Source organism: Topomyia yanbarensis, chromosome 3, assembly GCF_030247195.1.
Source record: "Topomyia yanbarensis strain Yona2022 chromosome 3, ASM3024719v1, whole genome shotgun sequence".
NCBI lineage: Eukaryota > Metazoa > Arthropoda > Insecta > Diptera > Culicidae > Topomyia > Topomyia yanbarensis.
The window spans coordinates 252,788,563-252,811,247 of NC_080672.1; the positions used below are offsets into that span (position 1 = coordinate 252,788,563).

At 36.3% G+C, this 22,685-nt stretch overlaps 2 protein-coding genes across 3 annotated transcripts in view; one reads left to right on the forward strand and one right to left on the reverse strand.

The window, feature by feature from the left end:
- The window catches only part of LOC131691069 (oxysterol-binding protein-related protein 9), a 241,645-nt gene that overhangs the window by 205,389 nt on the left and 13,571 nt on the right, over positions 1-22,685 (reverse strand). The window lies entirely within an intron of this gene.
- LOC131691073 (elongation of very long chain fatty acids protein 7-like) lies at positions 161-16,511 on the forward strand. The gene is made up of 5 exons (XM_058977239.1): positions 161-702; positions 13,752-13,848; positions 13,945-14,038; positions 14,124-14,370; positions 14,450-16,511. The coding sequence occupies exons 1-5, from the start codon at positions 633-635 to the stop codon at positions 14,758-14,760; spliced, it is 819 nt and encodes a 272-aa protein (XP_058833222.1). The 5' UTR covers positions 161-632; the 3' UTR covers positions 14,761-16,511.

Below are 22,685 nucleotides of genomic sequence, written 5' to 3' on the forward strand. Positions count from 1 at the left end.
CGCATGCTAATTTCGGACCTTTCAAATATGCTTGTGGTGAACCTGAGGTGTCACTACTGCAATGAAGGTCCGGAGCACAGAGTTCGATCATTCGATCAGCGTCGTCGATTTTCCTTCTTGTGGTTGCTTTATGGCTTGACGGCACGCTGAATATTGCCTTCACGCGTGCTTCTGAACCGCAGACTTTAGTACTTATCAAAGGAGAGTGGCGTACGGATGCGCGTCGCGATATCTCCGCAAGCTTATACAACAGCTCTGACACATCGCGTCGCGGTTTCGTCGTGCTTCCATAGTTCCATTTGTCTCGCCTCAATCGATGTGCACCTTTATTTGAGCAGGCGTCGTAACGGGTGGAAGAAGTCGCGTGCGACTCGTGCCATAATTTCTCAGCGATTCTAGCCGTCTTTATTGTTTCTTGCCGAACGTCAATCCTGTTTTTAAGAATTATGAACGTCAACAATAAGTAAAATAAAGTGTTCTTGAGAGTTTGAAAGTGTATCATTACGAAGTACAGGAGTTGTGGGTAATAATTTGCTAGGATTTCCTTAGTTCGCGTATATAGATATTCCTTAGTTCGCGTGAAATTTTTATAGTGGTTCAAGTGGTATTAAGCTAGATCTGGATACATTACAATGGATATCCTGCAACAAATGAACCTAACGGATTTCACGTTGTATGATCTGATCAACGTGAAAGGAGTTGGTAAGTATCTGTTCACAATTTGTTTACGGTCTGTGCAAAAGTGTTCTTTAAAATTGAAAGTACCAAAAACGAGTTTTTTCGAACATAAATACTGCTTTCTAAAAATGCCAATTACAATTCGCTGGGCGAACTAGCATTGTTTTCCTGAACATAATGTCTTTTGAATAGTCGTATGTCGTAATACATTGCATAATCAGACTGCTTTTAGTAAGCTTTCTTTGAAAAAGGAGTTTGAATCTAAAATCTAGGAGTGGTGTGTGGACTGATACCAAAGTGTAATAATGAAGAATAAACTAGAACGTGAATTATCATAGACAGTAACATTTATGTAAGTTGAAACGGTGCAAAATGCGTGGCAGCTGGCAAGCACGCAAATGGATAAATTGGGAACATAAACATTTATCAGAAATACAAAATATTATGCATTGTTCGTCAATATAAATATTTGGTTTCCGTCTATCCTGCCGTCGATTCTCTTTACTAGAATTTTATAGCAGTGGTCATCATTTCTAGTATTGGTCGAAAATATGCTCGAAGCCGGCATACTAACATATATAGCATATTGTACTCAGGTGGTGTGACCGACAAAAGATTGTTTTAGTTTTCTGTCCATTTCTGATTGTTCAGCAGGGTCGGCTTTCAACACAACCTTGGATGAAAGCTACCGTAACGTGAGGGTGATTTATTTATTTGGTACGCAGTCTACACAAATAAATCATTATTATAAAGAACTGAAAACTTCGTGATACACAAAATATAAATTTTATTATATTTTGAATAAATTGTGATTCGCATAATGATTATTCCAACAAACATGTGCTGATTACAGTTGCTGTTGATGAAATTAGTGCATTTCTCACATTCATTCAAGCGTCACATGCTTTATCTAATTTCCAAAATTCCGCTTAGCTATTACATTTCTTTCGTTTATTATATCAACAACAGTTATTGAATTAGATTTTTTCCGCGACTACATTACAGTGACAGGAATCTAACACAATATATTTCAGATGATAAATGTAATTCAACCTTTCGCGGTGTTATTTTCTAGCCTGTAACTATCAAATTCTTTTTTTGTATTGCTGGTAATTCGCACGGATATTTACAGAAATGTAGATGTAGATATTTTTATCTGATGGCCAACATAGTTGTTTTCTGTACTACAATGGGCTCATTTTGTAGGTAGTGGTTTGCTAAATATATATTTATCGATATACGAATTTTCAACAAAAACACGGATGCATAACAGGACGAGTCTCTCTAAACGTATAATATTTATCTACGATAGTTTTTCGTAGCCAAGCATACTCGAAGCAAAGCTTTTGAACTACAGCTTATGAATTTAGTATCATCGATTTTTTTGGGTACAGGACACTAGGCGGGCTAGTGCTGTGTGCTATTGTCATCAGGAATTCTGCTGTGGAACTTCTGTTAATGTGGAAAAGGCTCGGCTCAACTGGTGCAAAATAAAGTCATTTGAAATATATCTTAAAAAACAAACGCTCCGATTGTTCTAAATTATTCGGTACTGAAAGTGAATAATATCAAAAATCGCTCAAAGAGTTACAGTACTGTAGTAGAGATGAGCGGGTAAAGGTTTTTTCTTATCCGGACCCGACCCAAACCCAAATCTAATTTTTGTAAGTTTACGCGAAACCTACCCGTACCTGGATTTTTTAACGATTCAAAACCCGAACCCTTCCCGTACCCGGACAAGAAAAAAATGCAAACCCGAACCCGAGCAGCACCCGCATTTAAAATCTTTAAACCCGCAAAAAAACGGAATCGAAAGGGTAGGAGAGTCCAGGTGTAATTTTTTTTGTCGGCCTTTATTTTTTTTCTTTCTTTGATTAGATCGTGCACTATCGAAAAATATGATCTTTCATGTAACAGATTAAAACTCGCTGTAAATGACACCAAATCTTTAAAATTAAGAAAATTAATTTATTACACGAGCCCCTCCTGATTCCTATGGGCACGAGTTCGGGTTGGGTATTGGGTAAAATACCAGTATCTGCTCATCAGTGGCGGATCCAGGGGGAGGGTCCTGGGGGTCCGGACCCTCTCCAATTATTTAATTTGTTAAGAAATTTTAAATGAGTTTATATTTTATATTAGTTTCATACTCAAAATCATTCCGAAAAAAACTGACTAGAAAAACTGATATTCAATTAATAAGTTTATTACGTTTTACAAATTGTACAATTTTCATTTTGAAATCGAAAATTCGGACCCCTCCCGAAATTTTTTTCTGGATCCGCCCCTGCTGCTCATCACTACTCTGTAAAGCACGAAAATATGGGCGTATTTTGGAAACTTTTCGTGAAATTTATGTGCAAAAACCTGTTTTAATCCACCTAGTGATGGAATTGAGCCTTTCTCAAATCCAAAATATGATTGCAAAATTTTATAATACCCAAGTAACTATAAGCATTAAGCCATTGCACAATATTGGCTACACATTTGCACTAATGTTGTATTGAAACTCAAATATAGTATTAACAATTCAATCAAGCTTTATATTAGCATCATAAATGCATACACGCAGTACCGAACTATACCATTATCGCCTGCTTTGTATACATATATAAAGCGGATATGAGCCGTACATGCTTCAAGAATCTTTAAAGCATGTATACTTTACATATGCATTTAGTGCCACTATATAGCAAATATAAAGTTGATATAATGCTATCGGAATGCCGTGAGTTTAGTCGTTATGCAACTCTTCTCAAAGATTATATTCGGCATATTTCATTTCATTTGAACATATACAATATAGCCCAAGTAGCGCACTTACCATGAAGAACGAGGAAAGAAGGACCTGTTCGAGACTTACTAATGGTAGTTTTCATAAAACATTCATATCCTGTGTGAACAAAATTCCGTTAAGGATGCATCAGAGGGGAGTCAATTACGGTTTTAAACAGTATTTTAATAATTTTAATATAAGAAATGCTTGCAAAACCATTGCGGAAAATGATAGCCAATTGAAGGTTTCTAATAGCATTAGTAGTGCCAATATCAGGCTTTAAAATTTGACATTTGTGATGCTATATAATAGCATTAGTACCGCAAACAACGGGCTGTCAATCTCTGCACAGTAATAGCACAATATTTCACCTTTTCTGTATTTCACCTTTTCTGGTGGTAAACAATTACCAGCATTATATCTCTAAATATGACCTAACGGCTCTTTGAGACTGCCCAATATGTAGATCTAAAGCAGATATTAAGCTACGTTAAAATGATTATTGGTTACTTGGGTACCTTACTTTGTTATTACACTTAGCATCTACCGTATGCGTGAAATGGTTTGCTGTATCCACGAAATTATAATTTCTTACTTCTTAATACTCTATCGTCGCTGTTGTGATTTTCGAATTCTTCGTGGATACTGACATATAGCGAGAAAAGTAATGAGAAATTGTGAGCTTTTGGCTTCAAATCATTGCATCTTAAGATTGATTTAAGATATATTGAAGTTGTAAGTCCTTTTTTGTGCATAAAATATTTCTGAGGAACACAATGGCGTAATAATATTCGAATCAAATATACATGTATTGTGTCAAAAATGCAATTTTACATTTAAACTGAAAAAATTCATATTTGATAACACTGCAACCAATAATGACTATTTTTTTTGGATTGCTTGACCAATTTCCTTCAAAATGTATCTAAACGATGGTTCCTAGCCCAAACTAAGCCAAAGATAAGAATAAAAGTTAATAATTGTTGCATTATTTGTGTAGACAAAATTCCCAGCACAATTATGACACGTCATAAAACTTTTGTCTTCAATTCCCACTTATTCCACGTGTACGTGTAACTTTTGTTTAAAGATTTAGTAAACACTCTCAGTATAGTTAACCGATCTTCCTTATATTTGCGAAATTAATACAGAATAGATAGAGGCATCAATTGTCTTCTCTGAATTGTTTCTATCATTTACCAGTTTCAAGACATTCAATCTCTTTTAAAAATCGTTTTTCTCGAAATGTGCTAAGTGGCGCCTGTCATAATATAGCGCAACAGCGACGATATACTTCTTATTGATGAAGGGTGCAATATTCAACCGCATATTATACCCTCCATTTGAGACTTGGTTCGTGGAAATCAGTTCAGTCATCACCGAAGAACCGACATGTCTTCAATTCTGGAATAATCCTGGAGCCCGGGACTTATATTAAATATAATCTTTGGCTAACATTGATTTAGATCTGCAAATCGAAGTACTTTGTTGATCATTTCAATAGATTTTTAACCTCTAAGGCAGTGATTTTTAGCCTTTTTTTAACCCTGCACCCCATTTAGAATATTGATCTCCATCCCTTTCTGAAAATTGTTTACCACAATTACTTCCTCAGAATAATTTTCATTTGGATGAATACCATACTTTTTCCACCTTGAAACCTGGACCTAGAGACACTCAGACAACATCTTAATTCTTGACACACTGAAACAATATATAAAGACAAATATTAAACGGGTTAAAATTTACCCCGAAAAATTCGCCCTGTGGAAAAGTCTAATTTACCCCTGGGGGTGAATTCACTACGGTTGAAAACCACTACTCCAAGATATTACGAGTGTATCGGTTTATATGGGAAATTTCAATGTCACCGCAGTAACCAACCTTATAACTCCGGAACCAAAAGTCGGATTTGAATGAAATTCAACAGTAGTGGATAAGAATATTGTATCTTTCATTTGAAATCAAGTTTGCAAAAACCGGTAAAGAATTCGCTGAAAGATAGGTGGAATACACACTTAGGAAATCAAGTTCCCCGAGGACATCAAGAACTGTCATAGATAGCTAATGTTGGCAAAAATATTTTTTTTTGGTCATTGGTGTTCTAGACCCGCAAGCCCAACTAATGTTACACCCATTCTAATATATGTTACATCATTTGGGCATAATGGTGGTAGGCACTTTTAATAGAAAAACGCTGAAAATGTCATAGAAATCGACAGATAATTTCTTTAATAAATTTCTTGCCTTAAAAATTAATAATTGCGTGGCTGGAGAAATCAATGTTGAAAATACTGTGAAAATTTCAGAACGATCAAAAATCATTTGTTCGAGTTACATTTCCGACCAGCTCAAAAAAAGTTGTTTCGAGAAAAACGAAATTAAAGTTTTCAGTACACCCAGCGCATACAAAAAAGACCTTACGACAGAATTGAAAATTTATTATTGTTTTATATCATATTTTGACAGATCATTTTTAACACCTAAAGCACATTTTAGGCCAATGAAAGCAATTTCGATTTTTTTTAACTATGGTGTTACCTATAGAAACTAAAAATAGTACAAAATTAATTGGAAGATTCTCCAGTTTTATGGAAACTGCCATTAACTGCTAAAACACCAACGAGTTTTATTGTCATTTATGGTGCCGCATTTTATTAACATGATCCTGCGCTGTTCGCACTTAAGCACATAACTAGTACCAAACTACATCCGCGGTTTCCACAAATCACGAACGAGTCCAAGGTCTTGTCCGCATTTGATTTAGATATTACATGTCTGGGTTTACCGTGAAAGGACAAACAAAAAAGATGTAGAGAAAATTCCACAAAGATGTGGGATCACCGTTGGCAGGGGTAATAAGCGTATAAGCTACACACGGTGAACGCCACAAATTATTTGCTGTGAACGCTTCACCAATAACTCACCAAATAACGAAGCTCAAAATCAATCGTTAGTTATAGCTCCATGCCCTGCCAACCGAAATCTCGTGTTCGACATTCCACCAAATTACATGCTTGTTATATAATTATGCTAAAACGCTCTCTTAATTATAGCTAAATAAAACGAAACCAGCTTTTAACTACTAACTATGGATGATGTGTGTTGTGTTGCCATCTCGTTTCTCTTACAGTACTGTTGTTTTGATAAATAACGAAAGCTGACCTGACTGTCAGTCAACATTTCGAGGAGTGAAAGATGTTGGAGGTTAGAGCCCTTAATGCAGATCTGCAATTTGCAAAGAAAGTTAACTCAAATCGTGTCAACATGTCAGTATTGCCACTCTGTAGCAAAGTGAACCACTTACTAGAGATCGAGGTGGGCTTATGAGGCGTGAAGAAATTATTTAAGCGCTAATTTGGTTCACCTTTTTTGCGCCCCTACATGTATGTTCAAAGCCTACGGAGCCATTTATTGCGGAGCTAATTCATTAATTTTATTTGAGTTTCCTCCAATCTAGTGCCAGCTGGGGTGGTCAGATGCCGAGACGAACGCATACTGACGAAATGTGAACGCACTAAAATGTTACGTTTACAATTTGATAATACACAACCTGATTGCTAAGCAAAGTGTGGAAAAAGAAATGATCCTCGCGTTGAAAATTCACAAATTTGATCGCGACCAGGAAACTATTAAAAAGCAGAGAACAGATACATATACTGTACTCAATCAGAGATTCACGTGATTGCAGTACACATTGTTTACTCTTAAATTAACATTGTTTTGTATCATCCAAACACGTTTGATTTACATGCAAATACGCACGATTTTAAAAAATTAGTATTATAACTGATGTAATGCATATAAAGCGTCATTGACCGACAATGAAAATGCACAACGGAGCGATTACACCGTAAAAACTAAAATTCCACAATTGTAGATATATGGGTAAAATCAACGTTTTGGGAATATTTGTTGAGAAAATGATTTCAAAAATCCAAACAAAACAAGTTATTTGAAACGAGTCCATTGTTTATCTCCTCTCAAATTAACAATACAGCCAGAAACTTTTAGGTTATGTAATAACACATTTCGATAATAAACCGCAATTACTGTAAAGAACACAAATAGTGAAAACTATAAAGAAAATAAATAGTGAGAACTTAGTCACAATTGATTATGTTTCACGTATCTTTCGTTTCGGCAGGGAGTATGGCACAATAGTTGTGCTGGTGAATTATGCGCCTAATTTAGCAAAACGCCATGAAATATTGTTGGGTTAGTACCCCAGAACTAGGCCTTATTTTCTTTGTTTATTTGTTATAAGTACACCAACAGACCCCTTGGCCCCAATGAAGATTAATTAGACTAGTTACATTGACGGATAGACAAATACTTAGCTTTAATCGTATTTCTCGTCACTGTGGAAGTCAAATACGGTGGGCAACTCTGTTGAAAATTCGCTGAAGTCCGGTAATACCGCTATGGCAACCGTTGGTGGTTCTCTTGAAGGGTAATCACCTAGTGCTTGAGAATTGTAGAGCATTCCACTCTGGCAGACAGTAAATCTGATATGAATAGTGTTCGACAGCAGTCCCTCCGGATGCTGAGAGACTCGAGTGTGTATTAACTGACAACGTAGATCAGCAGTTGAACTGGCGTTGGACAATCTCGATTCTGTCAACCCCGTTTGGTAGCACGGTTTTCAAACAGCAGAACAATAATGTAACGTTTAGCGGAGCCAAGCGTTGTAAAGCGGTTTAAGATAGTATACGACCCTAGTTTTTTTATTGTCCGGAAGATGAACTCTAGCTGGCTTGATGCCTTACCCGAGCAAACGTAAAGTGCATAATACCCCCATACTCATGGGGTTGGACATGAGTGTTTGAAATGGGTTCAACCCACAAAAACACCATGTCATGGTCCGGTAGATCCCATAGAAAAACCATGCGTTGGTATTTTTATGGGTTATTGAGACCATTTAATGGTGTTTTAAAGGTCGTGAAAGTCGACACGGACCATGTTCATGGTCTTTTCAAGGGGCTGTGTGGTGTTTGAACCCATGAGTATTTGCTCGGGTATCCATAATGTATGCGGTGTGCGGTTTGAAATCCAATCCAAGATGACTCCGAGATCCTTGACATGAGAGCATGTTGGAATACTCGGGTCGACCAACGGTAGTTGAACTGGTTTGGATGACGTTTCCGCGCAAACGTGACAATTGAGTATTTGCTCGGGTTTAGAACTATTCTGTTCAGATCACTTCACGTACTGAAGCTATCCAGTTGACTCTGAAGAAATTAGGTATCGGTTGAATCTCGTATCCGTCATTGAAATATAGTAGAAATATTACTACATCGAAGTGGCTTCCTTGTGGGATGCTAGATGTAGCGAAGGGTTAGATAGATAGTCTTTAATGCTGTACGTGCACTATATTATTAATTGCCATGTAAACCATATTTCATCATAAGCATAATAATATTCTAGCCTGATTTTTGTGTTGAAAGGCGACAAAACCAGGAGACCTACCTTTATTTCTTGCATCTTTTGCATTTTCTGATTTGGGCATATTGTTGTTTTTAATTAGTAAATTTGTTTCTTCTGTTGAAATTTTTTTCATAGCCTATCAAAAAAATGGTAGAAATTTATGCGAAATTGGATCATATTAACACGTGCTTTAAAGCGATTGAAGTTTTATACAGTACAGTTTTTTTTATACTGAAGTGAAAATGAATACAACATAATAAAAAATGAATTTTATTTTTACTTCGCATTCGATTTTGCATGAAACTTTAATCAGCTTGGAAGTGAATCGATTCCTCCCGGCTTGAAACCGGTGAGTTTTGGTAAATTCAGGCAACTGAACTTGAGATTTCGCACCACTGCTTTTTAGGCCCGAGATAGAAAACAGATCTGGAAACGGCACGCAATAGCCCACCACTATTCCGAATTAGGCAATCCATGAGACGTTTCTGATCAGCTGATTACTTCTTGTTTATTTCCTCTGAGGTTACGCGGGTGAGTGCGTCGTACGATAAAATCGTTGATTCAATCCAACATTAAACTAATCGGACTAACGAAAGTTTTTTGTCGTATGGGTATTTCTAGTCGCAGGAGTAGTGCGAAACAAACTTATTGACGCACCACTGAATTGTCAAACAAACGTCTCGTGGATTGCCTAATTGGTTTCTTCATCTGCTTTTAATTTTAAAGCAGCACGGGTGTCCGACGGTTTGCAAATACATAAATGGCTAAGAATGAACCTGATGCTCGTAATAAATAGGGAAAAGATTCATTCAAAAACATTCGTTATTCATTCTGATGTATATCGTACAATAATATTCACTCCATTTAGTTAACCCATTCATGCCCATGTTGTTTGTGGACAACAACGTTTTTTAACAGCTATAACTTTTGATTGAGGCAAGATTTACTCGCAAAAACAAGTAAGGGTAATAACTGTAACTATTGCCTTTCATTTGAGTATTAACAGTTACAAGAATCAGCTTTAGAACTGAAATTATTGCAATTAGTCTGATTGGATTCTAATGGAACAGTGCTGCCAGGAACAGTTTATGTTGACGATTGAAAATTAATTTTTCATATACCTTCGTTATGTTGCAATATTATTGAAAACTGATAAAACTTATCAATTTAGACTATCTTTGGCTACATTTTCTACACAATTGGACTATTGCAAATATTCTATGAGAATTGTATTGGGAATAGGAAGGTAAAAAATGAGCAGCTTCTAGCACTGCGAGGAAAGCACCTATCTTTATGAAAAAAGGCTTTTCGTGTTTATTGACCCCACCGTTTTCAGGGAAAAATAGTTTTGAAACTCTACATGCACGAGAAAAAAGTTGGGCATGAAAGGGTTAATATCTAGGTAAATATTTTCAAATGGTGGTAAAGCTTATAAAACAATAATATTCACCGCTTACAGTGGCCTACTTTGATGTCTTTAATCCGTTGTTGCACGTGCGATAATTGGAACGAACGTGCAGCAATCAGAGACGAATGAAAACCTGCATTGAACGAAAGTGCAGTTGGTTCATTCGACGTTTTCGGTATCGTCGAGTACGGGTGAATATCAATTTTCATTCAATGAATCCGAATATTTTTAACTCTGGTGTCGTGGAACGAATAACGATACCCAACTTCCTCTCGCCTTTACAAGATATGCAAACGAATATTTTATAATAAACTATCAAATAAAATGCTACGCACCGTTAAATTCCAAGACCACCCCAGAAGAGTCGTCGGGAGGATGACCGCGATCCGAGCAATATTCTGGATGTTGATCAAAAATAAGTCGTTAATAGCAATATTGTTACGGTTCCACCTCCAATGCCGTTGCTTTTGATGTATATTTTCCGCTTTCATCCCATCGGTAGCAAGGAGACGGATGTAAAAATGAACAAAGAAACACTAAACTCCAATGCGGATATAAACGTTATTCCGCTGGTGAAAACAGAAACTGGCGTCGGTACTTTGAACTGACCCTGTAGAATTCTTCGCGACGATTGGCAATGTCGCTCTATCAAGTTTCACCGCCATTGTGAAGGAGTGTCGATGTATAGTAGATCGCAACATAAATGGTACTATGGTAGTCCTAGATCCCCCTACTACAGTCGAGCCTTTGCTGCCAGTATTCAGCAGTCGTCCGGGTTCTGTATACGTAAGTTGCGAAGGGGTCTTCCAAACCGTCATTCCCGGCAAGTATTTTTACAACGGCTGATGCGTTTAACGCGTATAGCTCTCTACGCAAGCTACTGCTGTCGCTACAAAACACTGCTGATATGGGATGCCTCGATTTCGCCACCACTGTAGTGTCAGTAATTATCAGTCGTTTTGATTTCGTTCGTGAGGGTGATATAAGAATCTTCCAATCCACTCCGGCTTCTGGTTACCATCTTACATGCCATTAAGTGGAGTTTTAGGCAGCGATACCAAGTAAATCTGTTCTCCGACAAATTTCCAAGTGTTTTGTCCAACAAGTGGCTTACACCACAAATCTCACTTCTTCTGTAGGACGATCCACCAACCGAAATAGCGTTGATAATGCTACTTTTCTTACTGCATACTTCAAGCTGAAGGCTGGTTTCCCTGAATCAGATTGTGTGTCCTCGATTATTGCAAAAAGTGCATCAGCGGGGTTCTTGAACCACTTCGAGGCAGGTGCCTTCAAGCTATCCCTCGCTACTGGAATAGTGCCTTCCTGTTACTCACATGGAAACAAAGCAATTCACGTTGAATTTTGGGTTCAGATGCCCTATCCAATAAGAACAAAATCAACCAGAATATCGCATTAGCCAAGCTAAATGAAGTTCGTATGCACGGATAACTTCTCCACTGGTTTCGTTCCTATCTCGATGGAAAGCAACCCCAAATCAGCATGCTCATGCTCAAAAGTAATGAACATGATTTAATGAACTAGCAGCAAACCAATGACCATGTCAATAAAACATTTGTTTTGCATGCTGATATGACTGAAGGAAATTGGTAACTGGTTTTCGATTCTTCTCGCGAATTGTCAAGCCTCAACCCGCATACATGATTGAAGTCATCATTCCACTCAGACAAGACCATGCGTTTTCCCCATACACATTGAATGCCCTGTGTATTAGCTCCCTAGTTGGTGCGATAAACACTAAACAAACATCGAATTTGGTTTGCTCAGTCAAAAGAAATGTCAGCTCGATTGGCATCACTTGGCTGATACGCGTTCCTTTACAATGATATCAAATCAACCAACATAAGAAACCTACCTACCATGCCCTGCTTGCAATTTTGAAAATAATGAAATTAGAATTAATACTTATTTGCAATAAAATAACAATGCAAAAAAATAATTGTATAACCAAGGTGACTCATTTTTAAAAATAGACGTGGACGAAAATAGCTGTTGCGGTCAAAGAACAACAAAACTAAAAAAAGGTTTTTTTCATTTTCGGCAGAGCTGCCATTTACACAAATTTATCAGTATTATACAGATTTTTAAGCGCAGCTACAGACCTGATACAGAATACAGATTAAATACACATTTTCAATACACAATACATATTTAAACAGATTTTTTGAAATTACAATTGAAAACGATTTGGCGGACACTCCCTGCAGCCATGTTCATTAACAATAACTTATTCATCAATTAATTGTTCCCAATATATACGCGAACGGAGGTCTTAGTGGAATGTACGTAATGTTTCAAAGATTTTCTTCCATTTAATTCCACTATGTTTTTATAGTTAGATGCACTTGCACTTCACTATTTAACAGATACCGGTATTTCGATTACTACTTGTAATCTTCTTCAGTGTTTGTATCAGTCTATACAACACTGAAGAAGATTACAAGTAGTAATCGAAATACCGGTATCTGTTAAATAGTGAAGTGCAAGTGCATCTAACTATAAAAACATAGTGGAATTAAATGGAAGAAAATCTTTGAAACATTAATTAATTGTTGTTAGGTGATCCATAACACTTCATACATTCAATAATATTAAAAACTGGAAAATGTACAAGTTACTTTAAAGTACTCATTTAAAATTCGTTTTTTAATGTTTGAATTTATAGTACACAATAGTTCAACTTTTAACCCTTTCATGCCCAACTTTTTTCTAGTGCATGTAGGGTTTCAAAACTATTTTCCTTGAAAACGGTGGGGTCAAGAAACACGAAGTTTTTTTCATAAAGATAGGTGCTTCCCTCGCAGTGCTAGAAGCTACTCAATTTTTACTTTCCAATGCTCAATACAATTCTCCTAGAATATTTACAATAGTCCACTTGTGTGGAAGACATAGTCAAAGACAGTCTAAATTGATAAGCTTAATCAGTTTTTAATCATATTACAACATAACGAAGATATATGAACAATTCATTTTCCGTCGTCAACAGTTTACCTTGTAGCACTGCTCCATCGGAATCCAATCAGACTAATTGCAATAGTTTCAGTTCTAGAGCTGATCCTTATAACTGTCAGTACTCAATCAAAAGTTATAGCTGTCGAAAAACGTTGTTGTCCACAAACAACATAGGCATCAATGGGTTAAATGTGAATTAATTATTGTGAGTCAAATAATTTCGAAATGATGAAACGACTAGCTTCATAGATTTGCATAGCCAGGGATATTGAATAGACGCATTATTTATCCGATTTATACATGTTGACAGTACTAGTATTCCGACAGTCGGCAAACAGTCGTTCCTCTCATTAAAACACATTTATGATACAGTGTTAAAACTTCAATTATTCAGAAGATTTAACGCACCCCGTGTCACAACTGCGTCATTCGAAAGAATCTCCTCATGTTCTACTCAAATTGAAGTCCATTATATTTTTTTCTTTACAGAGGACACTATTGACAAATATCCGCTGATGGCGTCACCGGTGCCGGGATCCATACTAATAGCTATCTATCTTTACTTCATTTACAAATGGGGTCCAAAGTAAGTATATGAGCGAACATTAAACAGATTCTTCCAAAAAAAAAGCATTAACACACGATTCATTGCGATTTGTTATCTCCCCACTTTTGTTTTCAGCTTTATGGAAAATCGTAAACCATTCGACTTGAAGTTGGTTATAGCAGCTTATAATATCTTTCAAGTCATCGCTTGCTCTTATTTGGTGTTGAACGTAAGTATACCCTAGGAATACTAAGTAGCGTTTTCCTGTCATGAAGTTTAATACTTTTTGTTTGTTTTATTGACGACATTCCCAGTATATTAAAGTGGGATTCGAATTTAGTTTCATCGGAAGATGCACTCCAAAATTGCCGGTCCAAGAGTACGAACATGGTTACGATGCGGTCTACTATGGCTGGCTTGCAATGTGCCTGCGGATGGTGGAATTCATCGAAACAGTCTTCTTTGTTCTCCGGAAGAAGCAGAATCAGGTGTCAGCGCTACATGTCTATCATCACATTAGCACCTTCCTGATAGTGTGGTGGAGTCTCAAACTTAGCTTGTGTAAGATGGATGCATACATAATCTAGTAATCGATTAAATTCGCACTAACTCGATACATTTTCTCATACCACACCTGCAGCTTACCAGGAAATGTCAATAATGGTGCTAAACTCGATAGTGCATATCATTATGTATTCGTACTATCTGCTGTCAGCGTACAAAGTGTTCCGGCCAATGACAAATCGCGTGAAGCCTGTCATTACCATCATACAGTTAGCTCAGCTAGTAACGATGCTAGTCCACGTGTATGCTGCACTGCAACCGACCTGTACCGCCAATAAGTTCATCTACATGCTCCACGCCATCAATCTCGTCATCCTGATTAGTCTGTTCACCAACTTCTACATGCAGACCTACATCAAGAAGAGTCGCAAAGCCAAACAAAGCTAACGAGCAAAATCCCTAACTCTAATGCGTTGTACCACTTTGTCTATATAGCAGTTACATTAGTCATGTTTGTCCATTGGTCATTCTTTCCATCAACGTGAGTGACCAATCGAAGAAAAAAGTGAAATTTACAAGTCAATATTTAAACACCAACTAGCGCTTCACTGATGCAATGGCCTTGCGAAGCAGCATCGCACGAGTAGAAGCGGACTCACAGATGTTTCGTTTTCCAAGCTCGTTGAAACACTTGTCCCATTCAAAGCATTTTCCCGTGTTTAGGGATAACCCCTGGTACAAAAGGAAACACAGGGAAGCAATGGCGAAGACTAAGAATTAATTTAAATGCTACTCAAATTTCTGCCACACAGTGAATTCTTCAGCAAAATCTTACTTTTAGCTAGGTATAAGGAATACAAAAAATTATTTAAATCAAAGCATCTATTGAATATCACATTTCCTTGTATGACGTTTAAAGATTACGCGCGAAACTGACAAAGATAACAGTATGTTGCTAAGTAAGTCTAATTATCAAATCGCGATCAAATGCATACTAACTAGTCCAATAATTGGAATCGTAATAAAATTAAAGCATTTTCTGCTCCCGGTCGGAAACCGTCGAGGATTTTAAATTTTACGCACTCATTCAAGTGTTCAGTCATGGACTCAAAATATTCACACTTCTGAACCACGGAAATAAAATCGTGAGAGACCCGAATGATGTAATCTATTCATTATGATATTTAAACTACTATACATAGGAAATTTATTTATATCCAAATTCTGTTACTCAATTTTTCTCATGTATTTGGCATCGACTAGCCTTAGAAGTTATGATAATTCGTCGCGGTATGGGTGCTTTTCATCCACAATCACCTCATCACCATACGTCATATGTCTAATGTTAAAAGGCCCATCAATTGTCTTGAACGTAACAGAATGTATTGCATGGCTTTGATATTTGCTTGTGGAATCGTTTGTGAAATAAGGCCAACAATAATTCATTTCATTTCGTTTCTTTCGGGTTTCGTTGAGGACGTGCGGTCTAGAACCACCGTGGAAGAAATCAACGCTCTTTCGAATCTGTGAATAAATTTTGGAAATTTTGTTTTGATTAAGGCATACCTTGTATTTGAATGTGAGCGAATGTTCTGTTGCACGTAGAGAACATCAAAAAATCCCCAAACAGCTGTTAATAAAGGAGCTCTATTAAATATTCTATCCGGAGAACGACATCCTTTCCCCGACTTAACAAACTAATTAAATTTTTGAGGAATCGCTATATGAAGTTAACTAAATGATAAAATTCCTAGAAGCAATATATGAAAACCATCAGCAGAAAAATTACCATAGTTTACAAAATCCTAAAAATTGCCGCGCGCCAATACAGAGAGGGCATATACAATATGAAAATGTAGCGGTCATACAAACCGGCTCTTAAGATATGCATTTACTATAGATAGAGGTTCGTTCCTCGTAGCACGTAGCTTAAATTGCACTAGTAGCAGCACATAATGCATTCTTCATTTCCGCATTAGCATTGGGGCACACGTGTATTAAGCAAGTACCTAGAACATTCAGTATCAAAAAACTGAGGTACCGTAGAACGGGGAAACATTGACCACCTTTTAGAAAGTTTTTGGAATAACTTTCTTAAAATCAAGTGTTGTGATTTACATTTTTTAAAAAAAAAGTACTTGCATCAATAAATTACATGTTGAAACTCTTGTGTGGTTTATTTCATTTTATTATATACATTTAATATGATGGTTGTAAATTTTCTTTCGTTGAGGTGATAACAACTGCAACATCCGCAATCACAAAAAATGAATATTGCAATTTTTGATTTTTATCTAGGACTGTTCCAACTAAAAATTGTTGATTCAACTAACTGTTCTGTTGATATTCTCAACAAAATTGTTGTTTTTAGAAGCTGTCAGTTTCTTGAAAATGAAGACAGCTAAAACGAAACAAAAACTGCAACCATTTCTTTAGTTGTAAGAGATACGTTAGTTTGCTCGCTATGGTCATTTTCTAAAATTTTTTGGGCTAACTTAAAAGAGCTTGATTTTAAAGTTTAGTTTAATAAACCAGCTATAACTATAAGTCTTAGAAGTGCCTAACTAATTTAGTGATATATATATATATATATATATATATATATATATATATATATATATATATATATATATATATATATATATATATATATATATATATATATATATATATATATATATATATATATATATATATATATATATATATATATATATATATATATATATATATATATATATATATATATATATATATATATATATATATATATATATATATATATATATATATATATATATATATATATATATATATATATATATATATATATATATATATATATATATATATATATATATATATATATATATATATATATATATATATATATATATATATATATATATATATATATATATATATATATATATATATATATATATATATATATATATATATATATATATATATATATATATATATATATATATATATATATATATATATATATATCTGAGAATTGCTACAGACAGGATGTTTCTGGGAACCGAAAGGTACCCATCTCCGTCCGTTTCTGAAATACTATGCGCGGCGCACCACGTTGGCGCTTGTCTATGGAAAAAAACATTGTTTAAAGAATTCACCAGTCTATTCTTGACGGTTTATGTATGTATGAAAATGACTTAGTTCTACGTTTGATTTAAATTTTACATGACGTTGAATTTCGTAAATCACATAATTTTACTCCACATATAGCCTTTGCTCTGAATGGTAGTAAGTGTAAGTTTTTATCAGTGCGCATGTAAAGCATATGTGTCAAGTAAAATTAAACGAAACACGGTTATGCTCCGTCATTTCGTGAATTACGGTTTGTTAAATTGTGTCATGTTTGCAATTACGTCAACGATAAAATTCATAATTTTTTGGTGTGTACGGAAGAAAGAATGCGTCGGACATGTTGAGAAGCATTTGGGAACGAGATTACAAAACCTGAAGAAAAAAACAAAAGTATGGGTGGGAAAGGAAAGGGACAATTGACGGACAAATCAATCGGCCAGCTATCAAAATTTTGTAGGCTGGCGATTCGGAGAAACTCAAATTCTGTAGAACATATGCGAAATGCAATTTGGGCTTCCCTCGAACATTGCTCGTCATGGAACGAAAATCTCCAACACTTAAAGTTCACCCGGCGAGGACAGTTGGTGCAAGTGGCGTCAGGCTGAAGTAAAAGGAACTTTAGAAACTTTCGAGCATGTCAGGATCTAGTCTATCAAGATGCTTAGTTCACACCCAAAACATCAATGAGTCTCAGAAAAGTGGAATCTGTTCCTTGGCGCTAAGACACATGCACAAATTCTGGAAGGCCGGTGGTCAATGTTGTGACTTATTTGACAGTCAGTATCTTCAACCAAGGATTTTCATCGATCTTACGAGCTATGGAGGTGATGGGAATTACCTTGGGGACTGAAGCTGAAAGATGTGACTCGACGGTGAACGTATAACTCGTTCTGAACGCAAAATGGGTGCCGCGGCAAAACATGCCCGAATTCAACAGCAAAATGTGCAAAGACAAGAACATCTTCGTGATAAGGAAGGTGAGCTCTGCGGACCCGGTATAGTAGATTAACTAGTAAGTTACTACTATTGAGTTATACACCGTACCTTATCTTTAAACGCGTTTTCCCGAAAGTAGTGTTTTTTAAGCGGCCAAGTAAGTCTTTTCATAGGAGTACTGGTCCAATATCAATATTTTTTTCTACAATTGTTCAGAAAACATTCCGCTATGTTTGGTCGAGAGGGATTTGCAAAATGTCAATTCGTTCCATTTTTATGACCCCTAATAGGCTAAAAAATAACGTAAATATTGGAAATTTTCACAAATTCTTACATAACTTTTACAAACCATAAAATAAAAGAAATCCCTCTCGTCTAAACATAGCCAACGTGATAATGTTTATAAAAATATCAGTTTTCTGGTTACAGATTACCCAATTTGCCACTTTACTTAAGCAGGACCCATGCAGTTTCAACATCAATGTCATCAAAGAAGTTTGAAGGTCACGAGAGATTTTTCTTTTTGTCTTCAAAAGTAAAATTGAAAAGTCAAAACATGTATTTTCAAAATAAAAAAAGTTTTTTAATTCCATTGAGTAGATACTTTACAATTTATTCCCAAAAAGTGCTCAATTTTGGGCCTCGCGAGTAGAAGACCCCCTTAAACATTATTCGGTCGATCTGGATCACTTAGACATATTCTCATAAAATCCCTTCGTGCTCCATTTATATATGCATTTGAAAAGAGGCGCGGATAAAGGACACTTTAGATTTCCTTTGGCCTATTAAAAAGTTCAGTTTTTCTTTCTGAAACGAAACAATCTGGTATATTTTCCAGCCCATTTTGTTAAACGTTGCAGGTATTTTAATTTTAAGTAAACATGTTTCTAATATTATGTAGAGAATAATCTGATGAAATTATGAAAAGATTCAAACTTTGTATGGACTACTAGAGCAATTAATTTTTTTATAGAACTCATATACTATGTTAATCTTTATGAAGTAGTGAAATGAATATTGGAAAAGTTACAAAATTAGCATGACATTGAACGTAAGGGCTTGATCAAGATTTTATGGAGAAACTTGACCAGGTGGCTGAAGAAAGGTACAAAATTTCTGATATTTACTAATCTGTTGTACCTACTGTGAATGTTAATCACGTCACAAAAAATCTCACTTTAAACACGTTTATAACTTTATAGGGTGATGAGCCTATTTTCGCCATGTTTCTATTATCCCCTACTCATTTGGAGCCGTTGGTTAGAGCAGTGTATGCTATCTTTGTTCAACGCATTGAGCCAAATGGAAGCGCAACAATAGGGGCACTCGATTCGAGTTTTTGTTGCGCTCAAACACGAGTATTTCGCCGTTTCCATGGCATTTGCGTTATTATGTTGATTCTTAACAACGACGCGAAGCTGTTGATGCCAATTTGTGCGTATTCCATCGATCGTAGGCCGAGTAATCAATGAATTAGTGGGGCACCCTCCTTAATATGCAATGTAATCAGTACAGTTAATCCTAAACAGGAAATTACATTTTATATATTTACTGGTACTAAGGTCCCCGAAAATATGACAAACGATGATTACAGTATGCCATTATTTTTTTGTTCTGATATTTCAAAATTCTCTTGGTCAAGTCTCCCCGCGGTACTGTAAAAAAAGTAAACTAACAATTCTGTAAAAAATCATGAATACGCACAATACTTTTGCATATTACATTTCAACGAGTTTTGAAGGATTGAAAACTCTTTTAGAGTTTTGCAGAGGTTTAACTGAAAACTTTGTCAAGTCTCGTCATGTTCCCTTACGTATGTGCAGTGGGAAAACATAGAATGAAATGAATCTTGCGTCGTTTTTGCAAGGCACCTATGAAATATCTCATGCATAGGGGATAGTGAGGCATAATGAGCACCCTAAGGTTGAAGGCAAAAATATCTGCAGCAAAACATACAAATAATCCCAAATTTCCCTCTATTGTCAGAATACAACATATTCCTCACGTGCAGTTGTTAAACGTGCTGAAGAAAATTCAAAATCTTTGAAAATAAACGTTGCTTGTAATGATCGATTTTTGGCTTGGTAAAAACCAATCAATGAGCAATCTTAAGGGGTAATATGATCATGTCGCAAAAGATTATACTTTATCGCAAAATTTAAAATTTATTTCACTTATAATTAATAAGAATCATATTTTTCATCGATTTAGTGACATTTAGTAGCCAATGAAATTCATCTTATAGTTTTTGACAGCATTTTTGGAACTATTAGATATAAATTTCCATTTTGCGAATAATTTTCTCGATCAAATATTATTATTCATCGTTCGTAGTAATTTCAGGTATAAAAAGTTTACATAGGGATAACTTTTCGGGATTTAATGCACAAACTCATATGAGATTTGCGTGGTGCTCATTGTGCCCCATGCTGCAGAGCTATTTTCGCAGATTTTTTGTGGAAACTATAAAGTCTTGTTAAATTATTTTTATGTTTGAAATAGTTAGAAAGACGTTAAATATTACGGAGATGTATGCATTTTTCAATTAACGCACACATACGTCATGCGAATGCTTATTTCATATAGCTTGAATCTAATAACATTTTCAGTTCTTTGACATCCCGTCAGATTTTTGTATTTTTTTGTGATTTAAGATTTGTTTTATGTCGCAATTGAAGTATTACATCATCTAATGGTGATTGACGGAGCATTCGAGCAAACAAAAATATCTATAATTGTTAACAGACTCTTGGAAAACGGGGGTGCTCAACTCGCCCCACATGGCGATATTGCCTCACTTTCCCCTATGTCGTTTCAAGTACAAAATTTCTTGATGATCTTGAAAATTTTGCGAGTTTTTGTAGAATGCTTGTTATTTTGATAAATACAGAGCATTATAAGATCTGGTTTTCGGTATTCGTTAGCTATATAATATTCACATGCTGCAAATAATTCAGTTTGTTTACATTTGTCACTAAGGGTCATTTGAATCAACACTATTATAGGGGGTGTAACGAATGTACTTGAACTGCGTAACCAGCAGCAACTTAAGCGCCACTCTTCGTCAAGAAGAGGTTGCTGTGGCTGTTTGAAAAGATGTTCAAACACTCGAAATCACTCAAAAGCTCCCCAAGAGAGGCAAAATCTAAAATTGTTGCAATGGACCAAATTCAAACCTTCAACGAGAGAATATTCAGTGATCATTAACGTAGCGGAATTGATAATCTAAATCTTGAACCAAATTAACGGAAGAGCAATTCGATATATTCATCTTCGACTAAGGCCTATGCTTCCTACGTGACGTCACTGATATCTTTTTGGTACAGGCTAATTTAAGACTAGGTTTTACAAATTTAAAATAGTTTTGACCTTACGTGCTGGTGCAAAAGCTAAATGGTGCTGACGTTCTGCATGTCGTTCGTTGATAGCATCCTCCGGCGAAACCGTGTTTCATGGGGTGATTCGCCTTCGGGATGACCACGTGTTTGCTGGTATTACTGGTGCAGTTGATCGATGGGATCGATATGTAGAGGCGTTTTATGCTGAACCGTAGTATACGCAGACAGCTTACGTGTGCTGAATGAGCCGTTTTCGGAGGTATAGCGATAACACTGCTCGACGAGCCGCCGGATGTTCAATTCGCGCACAGATGGCGTGGCGAGCGGTCTATCCGGTGCGATGTTCTGTGTTTTCGGATGGCAGTATGTCGTTGCGCAACTTTGCGCGATGCTTTGGCGACAGACTGATGTGACACAAGAAGGTGGTGGCGATGCGCTGGCGTCACACGGGCGGAAAATAGCGCACTCACGCACGTGGTTTGCGTGAGGGGGGTCTGTTGAAAGGCGCGAGGATAATTCGTGGCGCGCGCTTCCAGATTGGATTCGCAACCCTCAATGACGAGCCACGTGTAGACAGGCATCCTTGTGTCGTTGATCGTCGACCAAGGAAAAAACTCACGTTGAACAGTAGTGGGTTTAATGCTGTTCAGCGGGCGTCACCTTCAATTATCCGAATATACCGACAAAGCGTCAGGTGGCGGCTTACCATATGTCACTGAGCACGTTTCTCTTACAGGACTAAACCTTGGCACTAATCGCCTTTTAAACCATCTAAGCTTATTGGCCCTAGAGTTTTTAAATAGCACGTTAATAATCTTAATTTTAGGCTCACTCTAACTAACTCACGTGTCTATTCCACGATACGGCACTACAGCGTGGATTTGGCTTCTTTAGTGATCGAGATCACAGCTTCCAATCAAATGGTTCAAGAGAAACGCGATAACATGGCATGATCTCGAAGCTATTGTCCGCTTTTTA